General features: G+C 36.8%; 2 protein-coding genes and 1 pseudogene across 2 annotated transcripts; all 3 read right to left on the reverse strand.

The window, feature by feature from the left end:
* Positions 1 to 47: 47 nt before the first annotated feature.
* Positions 48 to 2,193, reverse strand: LOC125846395 (alpha-dioxygenase PIOX-like). The gene is made up of 7 exons (XM_049525802.1): positions 2,015 to 2,193; positions 1,644 to 1,907; positions 1,376 to 1,525; positions 983 to 1,116; positions 657 to 870; positions 366 to 511; positions 48 to 281 (listed from the first exon to the last, which is right to left on the reverse strand). The coding sequence occupies exons 1-7, from the start codon at positions 2,126 to 2,128 to the stop codon at positions 53 to 55; spliced, it is 1,251 nt and encodes a 416-aa protein (XP_049381759.1). The 5' UTR covers positions 2,129 to 2,193; the 3' UTR covers positions 48 to 52.
* A 6,653-nt stretch (positions 2,194 to 8,846) lies between these two features.
* LOC125847497 (uncharacterized) lies at positions 8,847 to 10,568 on the reverse strand. Its single transcript, XM_049527104.1, has 4 exons — positions 10,092 to 10,568; positions 9,805 to 10,045; positions 9,301 to 9,699; positions 8,847 to 9,241 (listed from the first exon to the last, which is right to left on the reverse strand). Exons 1-4 carry the CDS (start codon positions 10,566 to 10,568, stop codon positions 8,847 to 8,849), a joined length of 1,512 nt encoding a protein of 503 aa, XP_049383061.1.
* Positions 10,569 to 19,864: 9,296 nt separating this feature from the next.
* Positions 19,865 to 22,492, reverse strand: part of LOC125847498 (alpha-dioxygenase PIOX-like) — a 7,051-nt pseudogene continuing 4,423 nt past the window's right edge.

The raw sequence follows: 22,492 nt of genomic DNA on the forward strand, positions 1-22,492 counted from the left end.
TTTTTTTTTGTCACTATACTAATAATATATATAGCGTGTAATGCATGAGGGCTTACTCATTAGTCAAAGGGAGAGATTTGTTTGGTCCAGGCGTGGCATCTATATTTCTTAGCTGAAGTGTATCAGGTAAGAGTTGATGCATTCTATAAACACACACGAATTCTTCAGTTAGGGAATAAGGCACTCCATGATTCTCAGGTTTTTTCATTCCAACAACACCACTTAAAATGGAACCAACATGCCCAAATGTATCCTTGAATTTCTTTCCTAGTAATCCATACCTGTCATACAAATTAATTTTAATTTAATCATCCGCGGCGACAATAGTATAGTTGATATATAGAGTAAGAGAGATAAATACTAACCAATTGGCACGCATTCCAGCAAGCATAGTATCGGTTTTGAGAAGCTGAACAGTCCAATCTATTGTGTGAACTTTTGCAATGACAGCTGAAGTGACTAGCCTTGCATGACGATACAACTCTTCATCCTCTAATTCTGGATATTCTTTCTGAAATATTGAAAATCAAAGTTCTTTTACAAAAAATAAAATTTAAGATTGTCCACTATCTCAAATATAAACATACATAATATGTATGATAGCAACCTGTCTTATTTTCCGTAGTTAAACTCCACTATGATTAATTAGTACGTACCTTCAAAGTGTCACAAACAGCATTGTGCTCTTGAACAAAGAGAGCTTGTAGTGTTAAAAGTCCAGCCCAAGTGTTACGAACATCACCAGAAATAATTTTTCCATTTTCATCTTGTTGGATGAGTCCATTTTCTGATAGTTTCAGTTTCCCGTCTTTAAATGTCCTCACTTTCTTCAAAACATCCTCGTTACTTCCATAAATTACACTTCCGTCCCTTCATGTGAAAATTAAAATTTAAATAATTATTCCGCACACTCTTCTTTTGGACTAGATAACAATTTAGTTTGTCTAAATGAATTTATGGTAAAATATTTTAGAGATCTTACCACCAGGGAGTACGGCTGTTCAAGTGACCGGTTTTGATTTCATAAAAATCTGTAGGAGTTTCCTTGGACTTGTTAAACCTAAAGGACTTGAGAGGACATTCATTAGCAACTTCTTTTGGTGCCCTTAGCTCAACCTGTTGCATAAAATTAATGTACCAACAAAATACGTCACAAATTACTTAAGAAAATTACTGATTATACAAAATATGCATGTGTACAGTAAATATAGTATATATACATAATGTACTTCGGTGGTCATGTTGGTAAGCTAGCTAGATGATCCATGTACATTTTACATAAGTTTCCCAATTATTTTCACTAATTGAATGAAAGAATATCAGTATCAAATTGCTAATTCTGAAATAAATACTAAATAAAAGTAGGCTAACTGACCTGCTGAGTGTCTTCCAAATGATCGATCCAATCATGAACCATAAATTGTATCCAAGAGGCAGATATCATGTTAAATTGTTTTCCAGTGTCTATGAATTTTCTTCGTGCTAGCAGCTTCGTTGCTACTACCATTGGATCTGGCTTCTTTAACTGCATAAATATCATTTTATTCTTTTTAATCAATAAAAAAAAGGAAATTATGGACTTGGACAATCCCCTCATGAGCTAGTTTTTAATTTGCGGTTGAGTTATGCAATTATATATATACCTTATTATCCTGATGAACAGGCATCATATTCCTGCCAAAGAAAGAAAATTGACTGCCAGCTCCTTCATTAAAAGGGTCATTGAATTTTCCATCAGCAGTTCTATAAGGGTAATCTGCCGGATTTGATCGAATGCCGGTAGGTGTTCTACCGACGTTGATCAAATTATATTGCTGGTGAAGAGTCCGCCGTGCTCCAAGATAAAGTAGCCCAAAGAACACCGGTAGCCGGTGCCAAAAGTTATGCTTATCAATAAAATGAACAATCTGCATGCATCTCACATTATTAGCTACTACGTACACAATAAACTAAAAAAACATAACTATGATCAACTAGGACATAGAATAAAATATTCGGTCGAACTCTTCTTTACCAGAAAAAATAATTTATCGATGAGGGTCATTTTCTCGAAGATCTCATGGAAATCTTTGTGGATGAATTTACGAAGAGGGGATAGCAAGAGATTCTTGAGCATAACAAAAGACATTGTTTATACTGGAAATTAATATCACTTTTAATATGATTTGGAGTATATATGGAGGTAACGTCCCCACTCTCTCTATATATATAACAAACACAAAAGTAATAATATTAGCAGAAGACATGCACTAAGATAATTGGGAATAAATAATAGTAGCATGTTGGATGGCTTTGACAATTATTTTCCAATTTTAGCAGCCACCTAAATGATAAAATCATGTAAAATTTGAAAGAAAAAAAAATGCATATAGTGTGCACGTAACGAAGACAATGTATGAGTCAAAAAGAAAGAGCTGAGATATCATTTTTATATCATGTATGACGAATATACTAATTGAAATTCACTTTGTCTTTATCTCCAGATTTGCAATTTAATAAGTTTTTAGATGATTGGTTCAGTAGATGTGATTAAATCGACAGCTTTTGGTAAAATTATCTAATGACATATGTGGATGAATGTGATTTCTCTAATTTTGATTAAAAATTTCAGATCTAAGCCTTTAAAATTTGAATCAATCAAGTTAGTGAGTTTGGTAGAAGATAAAGTTTATAAGCATATGGTAACGTTATTTATACAAAAGAAATTTCATTTTCATTAAGGACATTATTTCTTTTATTTTTAAGAAGTTTACTTTTTTCTAGATTTTTTTTTTTTTTTAAATCAATTTTCAAAATCAAAGTCAAATACAGGAAAATTGAAAGAACATTTTCTCAAAAATGTTCTCCTCCCTACCAAACACACCCCATAAGTGTCGGTCAGTTTGGTGTTAGGCATCCCTCAAGGTCCATAAATGTGGGTCCCGACCGTGTCTCATGCAATTTATGTGGGGTTTACAAGTACCAATTAAAGTCACTTCATTATTTGGTTATTTATTAAACATGATTACTAGGTGATAACTAATATTAAACAATTAATAAAGAGATAAGCGAGGAGACAGAACTTTCGCAAATAGATATAAAAGATAAATTTTATTATTTTATTTAAGCTACCCCAACAAATTGTAATACTAAAACACATAGAAGGTAAAGGGAAGGGGAGACTCTGAAGGACTTTACGAATCAGCACTCGACTTTCTTTATTTCGGTCAGCTTCTCATAGGGACAGACAAAACCAATGTTTGTCATTAAGACCGAGTCGATGTCATCATATTGAAAAATATTTAGATCCTATAGGCATGCTTTCTACCTTTATTTTACTATGCTTATATTTTATATATACAAGGAAACAAATGTCATCAATAAGTAGGTAGAATATATTCAAACAAATTTGCTTTAGTTATTTAACATGCTGAAAGAATGACTTTAACAAGTTACTCTATTGAATATATTATTTAGATCCTATAAGCATAATTTCTAAATGAATATGCTAAAATTTTTTAATGAAGCCTATATTAACAAATAACACATATGGCAAATTTAGCACAAAAGTTCAGATTTTAATCCTTTTAAGTTTATTAGCATGCTAAAAGGTTTGTTAAGCACATGAAGTTGAGATCTGGATATACTATAGTTAACGAACTCTTATTAATTCAAGTTAATTAATTAAGAGACTATCAATTGTTATTATGCGACATAGTTAAAGGTCACTCATTACAAATTTGTTGATTTAAAACTATACAATCACAACTAACAGTTGATTTTAGTTGGATTATTAAAGGAATTCCGACATAATTAAAATATATGTGTAGCAATCACATAACAAAAAAAACTAAACTAAAAATGGAAATAGACAATTAGCACGTATATATCCCCCTCTCCCTAGGCGATCCCCAAGTTATATCATATATAGAGAGATAGTGTTTACAAATTATTACAAGACAACTAATAGAAATTAGATGATATACAAAACATAAAGGAAACACATTCATCTTGTCTAAAGTTTTCCTTCCACGGCAGCTCTTCAATATCTTGAATCTTAAACCCAAGATCCTGCTAAAGCAAGAGAAATACAGCTAGATATATGTAAAACAAAATATGCGTGACGAAATATTATTCACATACATAGACTCACGATCACTTAAGAAAATCACACAAACGTATCACATAGAAGAGAGGGGTGAAGATTGACCCGGTCGTCTCTTTGTTCATTTAAACAATAGAATATGTGAACTAATATACTAATGCAAGGCAATGAGTTATATTGATCAAAGGAAACTAACCGATTAAGCAGATTAATTATTCAGCAAAGACGTCAAGTGAACTCCAAGAATCAACCCGAACACGGCAAAAAAAACCAAGTAAAGCAATATTTCTCCAACTGTTCACCGGATCTTTAAATTCTTTTTGTAGAGAGTAATATGATTTTTCTTTTAAAGTATTCTAGTATGTGAGCCAAGATGTAAGAGTTGTGTTCGACCGTCTCCAAAGAATGAAAATGGATTATTTATATAGTGGGAGAAGGGTCACACGAAAGGAAGAGAATAATTATTAATGGGAGCAAATAGGGGAAATTTGTTTTCTTAACAAAAAGGAGCCACATCAGTCAAAATCTTTACCAAATATAAGAAATCAGTATGAATCTATACTATTTAATTAAGGTAAAGAGCACAATTTTATACGCATGGATTCAGTCAATTAGCGAGACACGTATTGAGTTTATAATATGACACCACATTTTACCATATATAAGCATGCTTTTACCAAATTTAACATGTCAAAATTTGTGTACAAATAAATACAGTAAGAAATATTAACTAATGGCGGTTGTAAGTCAAAATTGCATAAATTAAGCATAAGAGGATTTTATTTAAGGAAAGAGATGATTACCTTGTAAGTCGATTTCATGAACTAATTCTTGGTCAATTAACACGACAAGCTGGTACATAGATATAGCAGATTCTATGGAGAGGAAAATAATACCATAATAAAACAAGTAACAAGCATCTAATTTAATAACATCAATCAATTAATCATGCTGGAATTTACCATAAGCAAATGATATACTATTATATACGATGAAAATTATCAATTCATAATCCAAAAAATATCACTAATCTGAAATTACCAACATAAGCGACATTTAAGAAGTACATTAGAGACATTTTCTGAAATTAAAGGTGCTGCCCAGAAAATAAATAGTTAAGAGGGTCTTAGTTTTAAGAACAAATTATCTTCAAATGCTAAATCAAATAAAGCCAAGCCTATAACTTTATCAGTGTAAAGGCTTAAATCAATGTCATTACTTTGGCAAGATCTCACTTCAAGCAAGGAATGATGAATTAATACAACTAATTAAGCGAGTTCAGGGAAAATGGAAGAATCACAATTAGCATTAATCACATAAAATAAAATTCATCTGGGATAGACATGCATAAGAGGACAATTGAGCACTTATTTTCTTAAGAACGAAAGCGAAAATCAAAGTACCTTAAAAGAGAAAACTAACCCCGGACGGATCTTAACAAGATCCGTCTTTAGTAGACCGTAATCTTGACTTCGAACCGATCAAACCTGTCGTTGAATGTTGCTCGTTGTTGTTATTGGACTCGCTGGTCGTTGTTATTGATGTTGTTATTGCCGGCTGGAGCTGCTGGTGGCGCTGGTTCTTGCACCTTTTCGTCGCCTCGCCAGTGCTCGTCTGGTTGCTGGTTCTCGCCGATGTTGCTGCTTCTCTCGTCTGGTCGCTCGCCAGAGATGGAGGCTGCTGGAGCTGCGAGAGGGGAGATGGGAGAGGGGAAAAAAGACGGGAGAGAGGAGAAAGGAGGCATTGCCGCCTCTAGCTGCTGCTACTGTTTGCGCCAACCGGCTGCTCGCTGGTGGAGGTGGTTACTTCGTCGAGGAGAGGAGAGTGGGGGGTGGCGGCTGCATGGAGAGAGAGGAGAGGAAGAGTGAAAATGGGAATTAGGTTAAGGTTGGGTTGTTAAAATAGGAAGGTTAAGGAAGATTTCATCTGGTCAGTTGATTTAGAGTAGATGGACGCTTAGGATTAAAAATTGGGATGAAAGGTTGAGATTACAATAAAAGAAATCGACAGTTAGGATTAAAGAGAGGGTTAAAAATCAGATTTTGAATTGGTTGCATTTGGAGTGGCTAAAATTGTAATACCATTGAAATGAATAGGCTAGAATTGAAAGAAATTATAATAGATTAGGTTAAAATTTAAATGATTTTGAGGAAAATTTAAGAAATGCTATTCAATTATAATACTACAAATATTATAATATTTTTATAATTAACATCACTTAAATTTTAAAACATTTGAATAAAATAATTACTTTGAGTTTTACTAATAAATAAAAAATATTTTAATAGTATTTACAATAATTTTTATAAAGTAAGCATACTAAATATATAGCTTTTTAGACAAAATCAATTAAAATTTTAAATTCAACATATTTTTTAAAAATACGTATTTAATCGAATAACATTTCCAAAATTGCTAATGGTCGGTCAAAATTGGTGTCAACAGCTGTCCCTTGGTTGCTTTGGAATGAAGGATGAATTGTCGGGCAACCAACGTTGACTTAGTAGCCGATTTTGTCCGACCGACGAGAGATGTCAGTGGGATCAATTGAAACGATGTAGAGTTGAAAAGGGGTACGACCGAGACTTTGGTATTAAGCCGCCTACATATCTCTGGTTATAGGAGAATCAGGTCGTGTATAGTTCTAGACTTAGGAGCAGACGAAACTCCTAAGATTTGAAAGATCGGTACGGTATATGAACGGGAACGATATTGGCTTGAATGTATAAGATTAGAGTAGCGAGAAAGGCATGATAGAGATATTTCCGATTTAAGAGTGCAGAATCCAATTAGAAGTGATAATATGAGTAGCCAAGGGTTAAATGAAAAACGACAACACGAGTAGCGAAGGAATTGATAGGGCCTTTGTTGTGATAGATGTAAGCACGATAATTGTAGCCGAAAGGGAGATTGATCTCGCCTGCAAAATGTTAGTCTCTGCAAATTTGTAGCTTAGAATATTATTAGAGCAAATATATCAAACAAACGATAGAGGTGAACATAATGCAATTTTCCATATCGACGATGATGTTTGCCATAAGACTATGAAAATGATGTCTAAGGCCATGATACGCAAAAATTATATTCTCAGGTCATGAAAATGTTATCTGCGGGCCATGAAAAATGATGCCTTTAAACTATGACACCTTTGGATCATGATAAGCAGAAAGTAAATCCTTAGGCCATGATATGATATCCGCAGGCCATGAAAAATGATGCCTTTAGACCATGACGCGTTAGGAATATAAGTAATGAGTAAAGAAAGCGTATTTGTAATTCAGGCATCTGTTGATACTTGTAGGTTGATTAGAATTTATCTAGGCACGTGCAATTCTCCTGTGTAATGCAATCTCGAGCACAATGCAATCTTCGGGCACAATGCAAATCGGGCACATGCAGTCTTCGGGCATAATGCAATCTCGGGCACATGCAATTTTTGGGCACAATGCAATCTCGGGCACAAATGTAATCTCGGGCATGAATGCATTCTCGGGCATAATGCAATCTCGGGCACAATGCAATCTCGGGCACATGCAATGATGTAATTCTCGGGCACATGCAATATCGGGCACAATGCAATCTCGGGCTCTATGCAATCTCGGGCACATGCAGATGATGTAATTCTCGAGCATATGCAAATTTCGGGCACAATGCAATCTCGGGCTTAATGCAATCTCGGGCACTATGCAATCTTGGGCACATGCAAATGATGAAATTCTCGGGCACACACAATAGTTGATTGATGGCATAGACCTTCGCCTTATTGGAAGGATTGAGTGTCATTTGTTGACAAAATTTGAGTTCGGCATATTGTAGCTTAACCTTCCGTCCTAGTAAAGAGAGGTTGTCGTTGAATGGCGATTTGTCGGGCTTGATGATTTTATCCTTCATCATGTCGGAAGTATAATATGTCATTTGCTTGGCAATTGTCAGGCTCAAAATAATCTGATCCTTCATCATGTCTAGATAATGTAGCTTGATCATTCTTCATATCGGAAATACGCAATGCCATTGATTAGCGATTTGACAAATATAACGGCACATTGATCCTTCCAGCAGTGTTGAAATTGCTTCATGTTTACATACCTATCTTTTCTGCATTCAAAGAAAAATTGTGAGTTTTAAAAATAGGGGCGGTTGATCTGTTCCGACCGATGTGCTCCCTTTGGCTCGCCATCCATACCTTTCCGGGCATTTGCTGTAAAGAAAAATGTAAAATAAAAGGAGAGAGAGTTTTCTTTTCTTTTTTGAAAAAGTTTAGAAAATATTAATTTGTAAAAAGTAATGTTGAACCATAGCACAACTTGAGACTTTACAACATCTGACTTAGTAGCAAATCTGTCATTCTGATCTGTGTTGAAGATTGTAGCTTGATTGCTGTGAATTTTTTTTTTTTTGAGACCCTCTCAAATATTTTGCCACAGTCTTGATGTGTACAGAAAAATGCTCGTCTGAAGGAATTTTTGAGACCTTCTTAAAAATTTTGCCCCAGTTACTGATTTGTGAGAAGAAATGCTTTTGATGGAATTTTTGAGTCTCTCTCAAAAATTCTGCCTAGTATCGTGATTTGCAAGAAGATGTCCTTATGATGGAATTTTTGCGACCCTCTCAAAAATTCTGCCCCAGTTAACAATCAAAGGGGAAAATGAAAATTTTGTTATGATAAGACCGAACTCTATAGGAGCGCCTACGTATCCCCTCTTAAATGGGAATCAGGTCTGACGTAGTTCCAAAATACAGAGTAAGAGAGCATGAAACAAACTTAGATGTAATATCTCTTCACAACATCTGAGTTGATAGGTTTGGGCCAAACTTTTCCATCCATTTCTACAATAATGAGGGCTCCGCCTGTTAATTCCCGAGAGACTATGTATGGACCCTGCCAGTTTGGTAAGAATTTACCCTTTGCTTTATCTTGATTTGAAAAAATCCGCTTTAGAACCAGTTGCCCAGGTGAGAAATGTCTGGGTCTAACCTTCTTGTTGAAAGCTCTGGCCATTTTATTTTGATAGAGTTGACCATGACAAATGGCATTAACTCTTCTTCCATCTATTAATGCCAGATTCTCCGCCCGAACTTGTATCCATTTAGCATCACTTAACTCTGCTTCCTGAATAATTCTTAGAGATGGTATCTCTACTTCAGCAGGTATCACAGCTTCATTACCATATACCAGAAAATAAGGTGTAGCCCAGTAGAAGTTCTGATGGTTATACGATATCCCATCAATGCAAAGGGTAATTTTTCATGCCAATGTTTGTGATTATCGGTCATCATGCACAATATCCTCTTGATGTTCTTGTTTGCAGCCTCAACACCTCCATTCATCTGTGGTCTATATGCTGTAGAATTCCGGTGATTGATCTTGAATTTCTCACACAATGACCTCATCAAATCACTATTTAGGTTGGTCCCATTATCAGTGATGAGTGACTCAGGAATTTCGAACCTACAAATAATATTATTTTTGACAAAATCATCCACAACTTTCTTTGTCACTGATTTGTGAGAGATGGCTTTGACCCATTTAGTGAAGTAGTCAATTGCAACCAGAATGAATCTATGTCCATTGGATGTCGTTGGCTCGATTAGACCTATGACGTCCATGCCCCATGCTGCAAAGGGCCAAGGTGAACTAGTAACATGGAGTTAGTTGGGAGGAACTCTGATCATATCTGTGTGAGTCTGACATTGGTGACATTTTTGAATATAGCGGATACAGTCTGTCTCCATAGTTAGCCAGAAATATCCTGATCTCAAGATCTTCTTCGCCAATGTGAAACCATTCATGTGAGGACCACATGTTCCTACATGTATCTCTTCAAACAACCTGTTGGCTTTTCCAGCTTCGACGCACCTTAACAACCCCAAATCGGGAGTCTTCCTATAAAGGATTTCTCCACTTAGAAAGAATTGATTTGCTAACCTCCGAATTGTACGCTTTTGTACACTTGTTGCATCCTCTGTACACACACCGTTCTTCAAATATCCTCGAATGTCATTGTACCAAAGGCTTTCCATCAGGCTCTTCCTCAACATGAAAACAGTATGGTGGTTGCTCGTATATGTGGATGTAAATAGGATCAATGTAATTATGATCGGGATGTTGAATCATGGAGGACAAGGTGGCTAAGGCATCTGCGAATTCATTCTGGATCCTTGGCACATGTTTGAATTCTGCTTTGATGATCCTTTTGCACAACCTATGCACACACTCCAAGTATGGTAATAACTTTCGATTGTTGGTAGCCCATTCGCCTCGGACCTGATGGATCAATAGGTCTGAATCCCCAATTATCAACATTTCCTGAATATCCAAGTCGATAGCGCGTCGAAGCCCCAATATGCAAGCTTCATATTCAGCCATATTATTTGAACAGAGGAACCTAAGTTTGGCTGATACCGGATAATGTTGCCCAGTTGGTGAGATCAAAACAGCTCCGATGCCGGATCCGCTCAAGTTCTTAGCTCCATCAAAGAACATCCTCTAACCATTATATTCTTCAGCAATGTCTTCCCCTACAAAAGTTACTTCTTCGTCTGGGAAGTAAGTCTTCAATGGTGTATAATCATCATTTACAGGGTTCTCCGCCATGTGATATGCTAACGCATGCGCCTTCACTGCCTTTTGTGTAACATACACTATGTCAAACTCGCTCAGTAATATCTTTCATTTAGCCAGTTTACCTGTAGGCATGGGCTTTTGAAATATATACTTCAGAGGGTCCATTCTTGAAATCAGATAAGTAGTATGCAATGAGAGGTAGTGTCGCAGCTTCTGGGCGACCCAAGTTAAAGCATAACAAGTACGCTCCAATAGAGAATATTGAGCCTCATATGACGTAAACTTCTTACTCATGTAATATATCGCCTGCTCCTTCTTTCCAGTCTCATCATGTTGCCCCAAAATGCAGCTGAAAACATTATCCAACACTGATATGCATAACAACAGTGGTCTACCAGATTCCGGTGGAACCAACACAGGTGGATTGGACAAGTAATCTTTGATTTCGTTAAACGCTTGTTGACATTCGTTTGTCCATTTCACCGCAGCATCCTTTTTCAACAGTTTGAAGATAGGCTCACAAATGACAGTAGACTGGGCTATGAAACGACTGATGTAATTTAGTCATCCCAGGAAACTCATTACCTCTTTCTTACTCTTCGGCGGAGGTAAATCACAATGGCTTTGATTTTCGATGGATCCAGTTCTATACCTCGGCGGCTGACAATGAAACCCAAAAGCTTTCCAGCAGGAACCCCAAAGACACATTTTGCAGGATTCAACTTCAAGTTATACTTGTGTAGCCTAGTAAAGAACTTTCGCAGATCGTCTAGATGATTTGAACCCTTCTTTGATTTGATGATGACGTCATCCACATAAACTTCAATTTCCTTGTGGAACATGTCGTGGAACAGAGTAGTCATCGGCCTCATGTATGTAGCACCCGTATTCTTTAACCTGAAAGGCATTACCTTGTAATTATAAACACCCCACGGTGTGATTAAAACAGTCTTCTCAGCGTCGTCCTTATGCATCTCAATTTGATAATATCCAGCAAAGCAATCCACGAATGATTGTGTTTCATGCTTAGCACAGTTATCTATCAAGATGTGTATGTTGGGCAATGGAAAATTATCTTTGGGACTAGCTTTGTTGAGATCCCGATAATTCACACAGACTCTAACCTTTCCATATTTCTTCGGCACTGGAACGACTTTTGCAAGCCAGGTCGGGTACTCCGTCATTTGAAGGATTACAACATATAATTATTTCGATATTTCTTTCTTGATTTTCAAACTCAACTCAGGCTTGTATTTTCTCAGCTTCTGCTTCACAGGAGGACATGCTGGATCAGTAGGCAGTCAATGAGCTACGATTGAAGTGCTTAACCCTGTCATGTCTGCATAGGACCAGGCGAAGATATCCTTATTCTCCATGAGACAATTTGTATACTTTTTCTTGTCATATTCCGTCATATGAATGCTAACTCGGGTCTCTTGTACCACTTTTGAATTTCCCAGATTTACCACCTCTGTTTCCACTAGATTCGGGTTGGGCTTTTCCTCGAATTCCTCAACCTTCCTGATTAACTCTTCAGAGACCTCACTTTCTTCGACTTTCTCTAAGTCATTAATGTTAAGTTGTGCAGTCTCATTATATGTCATAGTCTCGGATTCAACATTTTTATGATAGATGTTGCTGGAAGAAAGAATAACGCACAAATAAATATAAGATATTAAATAGATGGGAAAAGAATTTTATTGATTAAAACTCAAGAGCTTCATAAAACTAGTATTTGAAAACAATAACATAGAACTGCAATTTAAAATTGTTTATTGAAAACCTTAAAATTTGATAGAAAAATTTCTTCCACAGTTACCCAGATGCCCGACGAGGTCTGGATGGAGTTGAGGTCTAAATGTTGATGTTGATCCCTGCTTCATTGTTTCCTCTAGGGTCCCCTTTCTCCTCTTCGTTAATCACGACATTGCAACCCTTTCCTTCCTCCTTGGTCAGAGATAAAATCTTCATGTCTTCCAAAAGCTCATCAATGACACCTCCCATGAAACCTGCTGATCGGAATGATTGGTGCAACGGTGGTATCGGTTTCTTCAATAGATAGTAGTACCCATCTTTAGGGGGCTGCCAATCAAGCCACTCCTCAGTAGTATATTTGTAACCCAAGCCGAAAGTGGTTGAATGACGAACAGGTTGTATAGGTTCAACTATTCCTTGTAGATTGGCTCCCAAACCTTTACCGAGCTCGAAACCAAACCAGGCCATCATATCTATGATTTTCTGGCTAAACCAAGGTTGCACTTCAATGTTGCTAACAAGCTCAATTGTATGGTACATCTCACCGCCTAGATGCCTTCCTTCTATCGCATATACAGAATGTCCATTTTCCCATGGACTACAATCTCTTCATGATCCCATTCAAACTTTAAGCATTGATGAAGAGTAAAGGGAGCCCCTCCAGCCATATAAATCCAAGGACGACCCAACAATAGGTTATATGAGGACGGAATGTCCAAGACCTGGAACGTTATTGGGAAAGTAGCGAGACCAATGAGCATGTCCAGGGTTATTTCCCCAATAGTACCCCTCTGAGAGCCATCAAAAGGTCTCACATTCATCTTCTAGGTTTAGATCTTTGCACTATCCATGCCTAGCCTTGTCAACGTGCTCAGAAGGCAGATATTCAAATCGGAGCCTTAATCAACCAAGGCTTTGGTGATTACCTTGTCCTGATATTGAGCTGAAATGTACCAAGCTTTATTGTGGGCTGTTCCTTCAAGTGGCAACTCATCTTTATGAAAAGATATTTGGTATGCTTCAAAAACCTGCTCGACCATTTGGGCTACCTCTCTATGAGTAATGCTAGATGGTACATAGGCTTCACCTAGGATCTTCAAAAGAGCGTTCTAATGAATTTCAAAGGATTGCAGCAATGATAGGATGGTTATTTGAGACTGGGTTTTACTCAATTGCTCAACAATAAAGTACTCTTTTGCTTGTACCTTCTTTCAAATACCTTGATTTTCAAGTTCTACAATTGGTGCCTTAGACTTGCTGGAGCTCCCTTGCACCAAGTTTTCAAAAGTGTAAATTCTTCTCAATCTAGTAACTCCTGCTGCAGTGTCTATTTTTTCCACTTTTGTTTTTCCCTATCTGTAGTCCCATGGAACAACATGGGTGTCATACTGGTCAGGGGAAGGAGCCCTATAAACAGTGAATAGAGGCTTGGGCATGGCGATCTCAACCTCAAACAGAGCACGCCTTTGCACTACCATTGGAGTCTGGGCGGTAACAATTATTGATTCTTCTGGCTCAAGAACCCAGATCGATTTCGCCCAATTTGAGGTATCATCAACTTCTACCATGTTGACCTGATAGTTAGGCAGAGGGTGGTTTGCAACATTTGGTGCTAGATCTTTGAATTGGATGGCCTTAGTATCAATCAGCATTTGAACCTTATCTTTCAGGGCTTTGCAAAATTCGGTAGTGTGACCTTTCATCCCAGAATGGTAGGCACAAACCTTGTTAGGGTCATACCATTTTGTGCGGACAACCACAGGCAATGCAGGAATCGGGTGACATAGCCAGCCTCTTTCAATCTCTCATAAAGCTGGGCTATGGGCTTAGCCAAATGGGTATAGTTCTTTGCAGGTCTTCTTTCAAATGGTGGTCTATTTCGGTAGTTTGGTGTTTGAGTAGGGGTGGGGTTTGGAAGTATGATGGCTGGGCATTATAGACAGGATATGAAACTTGTTGATATTGAGGAGAAGCATTTTGGTAATATACTGGCATGGGGTTGGGAGATATAGGTGGTGGAGCTGAAGGATATGGAGATAAAGGATGTGGAGATGGAGGTGGGGTTGTTCATTGGTACTTATAAAGGGTTTTGGTTCCTTAAGCCATCATGACTGAGCCTGTTTTCTTTCGAGTTTCTGCCATTCCCCCGAATTGCAAAGCCTCCAGATTGATGATAGTCCCATTTTTTATGCCTTTTTCGATTCTTTCACCTAATTTGATAATTTCAGCGAAACTTTTCTCATCTACAAGCATCATCCTATCATAATATTGTGGTTCTTGAGCACGGATGAAGTAGTCTTTCATCTGAGATTCTTCCATGGGAGGTCTGGCCCTAGCCGCCTCAAACCTCTATTTTATCGCATAATCCCTGAAAGATTCACTAGGCTTTTTCTTCAGGCTCTGGATGTAGAACCAATTAGGTGCATTTTCTACATTAAATCTAAATCTGTTCATAAAGTCTGTTGCCATGTCTACCCACTCATCCCATTTCCGAGGGTCTTGGTCAATATACCAGGATAGAGCCTCTCCGGTGAGACTCCTCATAAACAACTTCATGAGTATCCTCACATCTCTCCCCACCCCTACAAGTTTGTCACAGAACATTCGCAGGTGGGCTTTGGGATCTCCAATGCCATTAAACAATTCAAACTTTGGAAGCTTGTATCCTTCACGCAGTTCTACGTCGGGATGTATACATAAATCCTCATAACTCAGTCCTCCCAACCTCTTGCTTCCTTCCACATGTTGCACCATGCTTGCCAAGTTATCTAATCTCTCGGTCAGGGTTTTTATCAGAATGTCCTTTTGGGAGGACTCTGATTCATGGTAGTTATGGGTCAAGGGAGCAGTTTCCACATAGATGGGGTTGAGGTTGTTATTTTCGGGAGTATATGAAGGATTTGCATTTGGAACTTTGGTTCTGGAATAGTTGGCTTAGTTTGTTGGTGGTAGTGGTAAAATGAGATTTGGGTATTTTGGGTATGAAGTGGTGGGAAGATATTTGGATGAGTGGGTTCAGATCGGGGTACATTGGTTGGAGGATTGTTTGGCATGGTTGTTTGGTTAGAGTGAGGAGGATTGTCTATATTTTTGCCAAACTGGGTTCCAAGAGAAATAGATAACCTGGCCAAATCGCGCATGTGCGCTACTTCTTCTTCCAAATCTAAAATCTTGCGCTCAAGTCTAAGGACGAGGTCACTTGGAAGTTGCCCTCCCTCAGAAGTTTCTACTCTTTCGTTGCTGCTGTTGTTGTAAACCATTTTACCCTTGTCTCTGTAGTTCGTTCTTTGAGGAGGAGAAGGACGGGTCTCTTTCGATCGTGTATGTGCCAGAATGAAAGACAAATCAACCTTAGGAATGGGAAAAACAATGGAATCAACAGAAAAACAGTGTTAGGGGATTAGAGCAAATAATAATAATAATAGCACGTCGTTTGAAATAAGTGCCCTAGATGCAAGGGACCTCATTGAGCAGAGATAGGCCTAAGACGACATATAAGTGATGCATAATGATTAATTCAAGCCTTATTTGCCAATTGGATTTTAGAGTTAGAGAAATAAAACGATCTTCATATATTGAATAATTTCAATTTATTATGGCAAACTAAAGCAAAACTAGAAATAAACTAAAGGGCTAGGGATAACATGGGGAAATAAAAATCCTAAAAAAAAAACAGGGTCAATGCTGGTCTCCAATGTTAGGCACAATCTGCTGCCTTATTTCTGGAGTAATCTCATAGTCGCGGTTGAGGAGGTTGCGAGCCCATCTTCTTTCCCTTTCATCACCAAAACCTGGAAAGCCTTCTTCGCTCAAATCTGCATGCTCTTCGTCCTCCAAAAGGCACATATAATACTCTGGTGTGCAGAAGGGTCTATGCTCTCGAACATCAATAGTTACTACTTTTTCCCACCTTCGCAGTATGGTGCCCACTTATGGTATTTCTGGCCCAAAATCATGCCCATATTGGCCCATGTGGGATCGCAGAGGTATCTTTTGGATTTGATCAAACTGTCGGAGGACTCGGAGTGGTGCGTATGGTTGCACGCCATTTAAACCAATGAGCTCGATAAAGTAGAGCTCATTACCTCTTATAATGACACGACGAGGCTTCAACCAATAGCATTTCTATTGAATGTTGATGGATGAACGTTCTCTCAAGTACACAAACCAGTCCTCCGTTCCCACAGGAGAAACAAAATATTTCATCCTTGAGGTATGATTGATGATTTTATTCCCCATAGTCCCTCTAATAATGTCTACCGAATTAGCCCTTTGGTAGAAATGCTCAACAGCCCAGAGTTGCAGTAGAAAATTACACCCTTCGAAATTCCTTTTGCCTTTGGTACACTTGGTCAATGCCCTTATAATTTCTGCCAGTATCATGGGAACTATAGTCTTTCCGCCTCGAGCCATCATACGAACCACATAACTTAGGCTAGTGAGTATTTTTCGTCCTTCTCTAGGAAAAACTAATGAGCCTAACAGTGCGACAACGAAAACATTAAAACAATATATTTCCCACTTCGCAGGAGAGCAAGCAAATTCTCTGTGGAAGTTTTCATGGCCTTCCTCGTCTCCAAAACGTGAGTATAGAAACTCTAAAGAGCCACCATACCTTAGTATTGAGAAAACCCACGAAAATTTGATGAAAGAAACCTTCAATACGAAACCCTAGTTGCCCACATCTTCTTCTTCCTTGAGCTTGAGAGGACTTTTAGAGAAAGAACTTTTGGGGGGTTTTAATTTGAAGAATAAATTCAAAAATACCTTTTAAAAGTTTTAATACCATATATAGTTATTAGAAATAAAATAAAATATACCCACTTCTTAATTTAACTAAAATTAATATTTACGAAAACGCCCCTTGCCCACATGGACTTACCAAATAAAACTAAGGCAACGTCCAATTTTTTTGAAAAATTTCATAACTCCAATTTATGCTTAAACTTTTAAAATTCATATGTTAGGCTCTAGTTGACATTGAATCTTTATGTGGTGTATGTTATAAAATACACCAAAAGGTGTTTGTTCGAGAAATTGTTGAAACCTCTCTTGCCCGAGGAAATCCAAAAGATCACCAAAAACGTTCATGTCTGTACATGAAGCCCAATGTGTGTATATCTTCCTTGCCTATAAAATAAAATTGTTTATACTAAATTAAAACACACTTCATACAAATGTTATTCAAGTTTCATTCTAGCAGTAACTATAGTTTTAAAATAGTTATAATTAAATTATATCATATAAATTAAATAAAAAATAAATCAAAATCATATAAACATTGATAAAAAAATAATATAAAAGTATGTTCATACTAATATTATTCATGTTTCATACACATGCATATACATAAATTTTAGTACTGCCTTATGCCATATTTATAAAAAAAAATGCACACCAACTTTATTCAAACATCATACCAGCTTCATTTGCACTGTTGCATTCATCAATCTATTTTCATAAATTTATCTAATTACGCTAACAATAATTTAACAATTTTAATACATTAATGAATAAATTGAAAAATAAACCTTCTTAATAGGAAAAATCTCAACTTCATATCAATATTATTCTAAATTTATACAAAACAAAGTAATTAAACAATTCATACAATTTTATTCACATCAATTTAATAATTCTTACCATATACAAAATTAATAGACAATCCCACCAATGTTAATACACAATTCATACCATTCGCATACCAATATTGTATCAAAATACATACAAAATCCAACTTTTTTGTGTTTTTTGGTTGTTGGTATTTCTGATTCCTTCTTTTTAGTTGTACTTCTTGTTGATGGTTTTGAAGATTGAGCAACTTCTACATTTGTTTTTTTTTCTTTTTTGTTTCACTAACAAAATCAGAATCAGATTCAGAAGGGGTTTCAACAATTTTTCCCTTCCTCTTCTTCCTCTTTTGATTTGCCGAATTCGCCCTTTTCTTTGCTTTATTTTTTTTCTCTTTTTTTATCTTTCAACTGAGATGAACCACACGTTGCTGGAATTTTAGCAATTTTAGACGGGGGTTTGAGTTAATATATTGAAAGTTGGAACATGAACTTCATCAATAAAAGTTCCTTCAACCGATCTGTCACTCTTTCGAGGCGTTTCAATGTGTTTCTTAGACATGATGATGATGAGAAACGTAACGAGAGAGAGGATTGTGGAGTTAGGGTATTGGGGTTGTGAGAAAGATTGGATGGACGGTTGTGAATGTGGTGTAGTGGAGTGGTGAGGAAGATGGGAGTGAAAATTGTGAATATGGGGTAGTGGGGTGGTGGCGTGTAGAAACTGATAGGCATGGGTGGGTGGGGAACTGTGATTGGTGTATGAGATATTTGGAGTGTAACGGTAAACAAAGAAGTCTAATCAATGTAAATCCCTAAATTCGTGTAACTGATAATTTCGGTTTTAAAAAAGGAACTGCAATTAAATCAGTTAGCTATTAATAATTAATAATATAAAAATATAAAGAGATTAATCATTTTTAAATAAAACTGTAATTGATTTTTAAATAAAGTTAAATTTAAGTAATATGTTATAATCCGTAAATAAACTGTTATAAGGAAGAATTTTTTAAGAGTGTATTTAAAACTTGTAATATTGTCCCTTAAATGTGTATATGGTGTGATTTTTCCTTAAGTAATTATTTTTTAAAATGAATCCACCCAAGTAATTATTCCTTTAATAATGGAAGTGGGCCTTCATAAATAATGGGCCAAAATGAGTTTGGAATGTAAATCGTGGTTCTAGACGCATAGTTTGGTTCGATTATTTATATGAAAATCTTATCAGATACTTCCTCCGTCTCATTTTATGTGGCACCATTTTCTTTTTGGTCAGTTCCAAAAAGAATGTCACATTTTCTTATATGGCAAGTATTTAAAGGTACAATTCCTCTTTTACTGTCTTCATTTATTTCTTAAACTCCGTACCCGGTCAAATGTTGCCACATAAAATGGGATGGAGGGAGTAGCTTTGTTTGCTTAAATTATCGCATATAATTGTAATTAAACTTTTTCTAACTAATTCAATTATCTTAGTTTCTGTTCGGTTCAGTTAAGTTTCAATAATTATTTTAAAGAAGACTCATGTTACAAGAATTCTCATTACCTTAAAACATGAAACTTCTTTTTCCACCCGATTTCCGGAGCACGCATTGAAGCTCCAATTAAATTTCAATCATCAACTATTTGGGGGTCGCGGTCTCAACAAAAAAATTTTATACCTCGAGCTCGAATTCAAGACCTTAAGATGAGACAATCCCACTACTGCACCACAATCCACATTTTGGTAAAACATGAAACTTTGATAGTATAATATATATAAGAAATTAAAAATGTCTTACTAAAAATCATCAATATTACAAGCTGAAACAGTAGTGCAAGCTGGCTTATTAGAAATAGAACAAGGAACCATAAATACAATACAAACTTCATTCACAATAAATGAGAGATCTATTGCCGAGGAAGACGTAAATAAAGCGGAATAGGATTGTAAGGTTGTGGAGAAGAGTCCCAAACAGAGAATGCCCTACTGGAATTCATCCATTTTTCAGTCATTTTTGGGTAATGACGATCTATCACATCTTTCAAACTTTCAGTAGTATTATTGAGATATAGAATGGTCAAGTTGTTAGGTTGTTAACTTTCTGTTATTACGCTGTTAACTTTCTGTTATTCATTCTGTTAAGGCATGTGATTCATGTGTGAGTTAGAGATAGAATAATTGATGAGAAATTCCTTTATATAGGTTCAATTCTATTCTGTAAAAGATCAATTGATTGAAATGAAAACTTGCCATTGGTAACAATGTGAATTTGTTCTAGAAAGCTCTCAATTCAGTTCGAGTAGTTAGATTACAAAAGTTTTCATGGTATCAAAGCAGGCGATCGAAAGTCTGTAGAGAAGTAATAGGCTTCACTGTTAGTAGCTTAAAGATTCAACAATGGTGAATAACACTGCAACAATGGTGAATAACTCAGATGCATCAGAAATTGATCCACAAATCGATCACAATCATCCTTTGCATCTACAGTCATCTGATACCCCTGGTGCTGCCTTAATTTCAATGAAGCTTACAGGTCCAGAGAATTATGGACTGTGGAGTAGATCAATGCGTCTTGCACTACTAGTCAAAAACAAACTTGGATTTGTTGATGGCACCTGTGTTAAGAGCACGTACAAAGGAGATTTGGCAATTAGATGGGAAAGGTGTGATGCAGTTGTGTTATCGTGGATCAGTGCAACAGTAGCACCAGAGCTGTTAACCAGCATTGTGTATGCATCGAGTGCGAGGAAGATCTGGAGCGACTTCAAGGAGAGGTTTGATAAATCTAACTTGACTAGAATTTTTCATTTGTGGAAGGAGATCAGTATGATGAGTCAAGGAACAGATTCTGTGACTACATACTACTCTAAGATGAGAGATCTATGGGATGAAATAGATGTTATGGTGCCATCTCCATCATGTGACTGTCAGGAGTCGAATTCTCATGTTCAGCACATTAGACAACAGAGGTTATTGCAATTTTTAGTAGGATTAAATGAGAGCTATGCTCAAGTCAAGAGTTCAATTCTGCTTGGTTCACCAGTCCCAAGTGTGAATCAAGCCTATGCAATGGCTATTCAAGAGGAAAGCCAAAGGAAGCTAGGTTTGATAGAAGGAGGAAAGGATCCAATGACTATGCTAGCAGGAAGAGGTTCGAGATTCAATAATCAGCCACAAAATTCTCAGTATCCACCTAATACTTCTCAGTCCAAGAAAAATCAAGGTCATGTCTCGCAAGGAAGGAAATCAGGCGTGATCTGTGAACACTGTGGATACAAAGGCCATACAAAGGAGACTTGCTACAGGATTGTAGGTTTTCCTACTGATTTCAAAAGCAAAACGAGAGTGTCTACTGATGAGGAGATCATGTCTCATGCTCATGTATCAACAGCTGAAGCTGGCTCATCTACTTCAGGAGGAGGTAATTCTTCTCACTTCCATTTTCCAGGTGGTTATTTCACGAAGGAACACTATGATCAAGTGCTGAAGATGATGGTTTCTCAGCCCACAGGAAGTTGTAAAGCGAATGCAGTTGCAGGTATGAATGCTAATCATGATAATGTGAATGTAGCAAATTTGAAGTGGATCATTGATTCTGGGGCTACACATCATGTTACTTATAGTGATAAGATTCTTCATGGTTGCAAACACTTAATAGAGTCAAATCCTAATAAAGTGCAAGTACCTACAGGGAATAAAATCCAAATAGATCATATTGGAAATGCAGTGATTTTGGAAAAATACAAGCTGGAAAATGTGCTATATGTGCCAGAATTCAGATTTAATCTGCTGTCAGTTTCTAAGCTGACTAAGGACCTGAATTGTGTGGTGTCTTTTTATCCTAACCTATGTACAATGCAGGCTCTCAATACTTGGGAGGTGATTGGGATTGGTAAGGAAGAAGAAGGTCTTTACATTCTCAAGCAAGAAGCACTCTTAGTAGCAGGAGCAGTAGTTACAAATAATAGGATGACAGATTTGAAGTTGTGGCATCTCAGATTGAGGCATCCCTCTGTGAAAGTAATGAAGCACATTTCCATTTTGAAGAATAAAGTAGATGTTAGTATACAAGAAGAATGCATGATTTGTCCTTTGGCCAAGCAATATAGACTGAAGTTTCCTTCTAGTATAACTAAATCCAGTAGTTTGTTTCAGCTTATGCACATGGATGTCTGGGGTCCTCACCAGCATCCCACCTATGATAGAAAGCATTACTTCTTGACTATAGTTGATGACTACAGTAGATTTACATGGGTCTGTTTGTTACATTCCAAGAAAGAAGTAGGAGTTGTATTGAAAAGTTTCTTTTCTATGATCTGTAATCAATTTGGCTGTTCAATAAAGACTGTGAGATCAGACAATGGTACTGAGTTCTTCAATAGTCAAGTTAATACTTTATTTTCTTCATTAGGCATTGTGCATCAAAGTAGTTGTCCTTATACCCCACAACAAAATGGTGTGGTTGAAAGGAAACATAGACACATTTTGGAGGTCGGAAGAGCATTGAAGTTGCAATCTCATGTGCCTAGTAGATT

This window comes from Solanum stenotomum, chromosome 12, assembly GCF_019186545.1.
Source record: "Solanum stenotomum isolate F172 chromosome 12, ASM1918654v1, whole genome shotgun sequence".
Taxonomy (NCBI): domain Eukaryota; kingdom Viridiplantae; phylum Streptophyta; class Magnoliopsida; order Solanales; family Solanaceae; genus Solanum; species Solanum stenotomum.

Excerpts from the sequence above, each read along its gene's own strand:
- LOC125846395 (XM_049525802.1), bottom strand. The coding sequence starts at position 2,128 with ATGTCTTTTGTTATGCTCAAGAATCTCTTGCTATCCCCTCTTCGTAAA. Across the intron at positions 1,117-1,375 it reads ATTTGGAAGACACTCAGCAG|GTTGAGCTAAGGGCACCAAA; the intron begins GTCAGTTAGCCT and ends TTTATGCAACAG. Across the intron at positions 512-656 it reads CTGTTTGTGACACTTTGAAG|AAAGAATATCCAGAATTAGA; the intron begins GTACGTACTAAT and ends TCAATATTTCAG.
- LOC125847497 (XM_049527104.1), bottom strand. The coding sequence starts at position 10,568 with ATGTTCTTTGATGGAGCTAAGAACTTGAGCGGATCCGGCATCGGAGCT. Across the intron at positions 10,046-10,091 it reads AGCCTGATGGAAAGCCTTTG|GATGCAACAAGTGTACAAAA; the intron begins GTACAATGACAT and ends GTGTGTACAGAG. Across the intron at positions 9,242-9,300 it reads CTTTGCATTGATGGGATATC|CTGTGATACCTGCTGAAGTA; the intron begins GTATAACCATCA and ends ATGGTAATGAAG.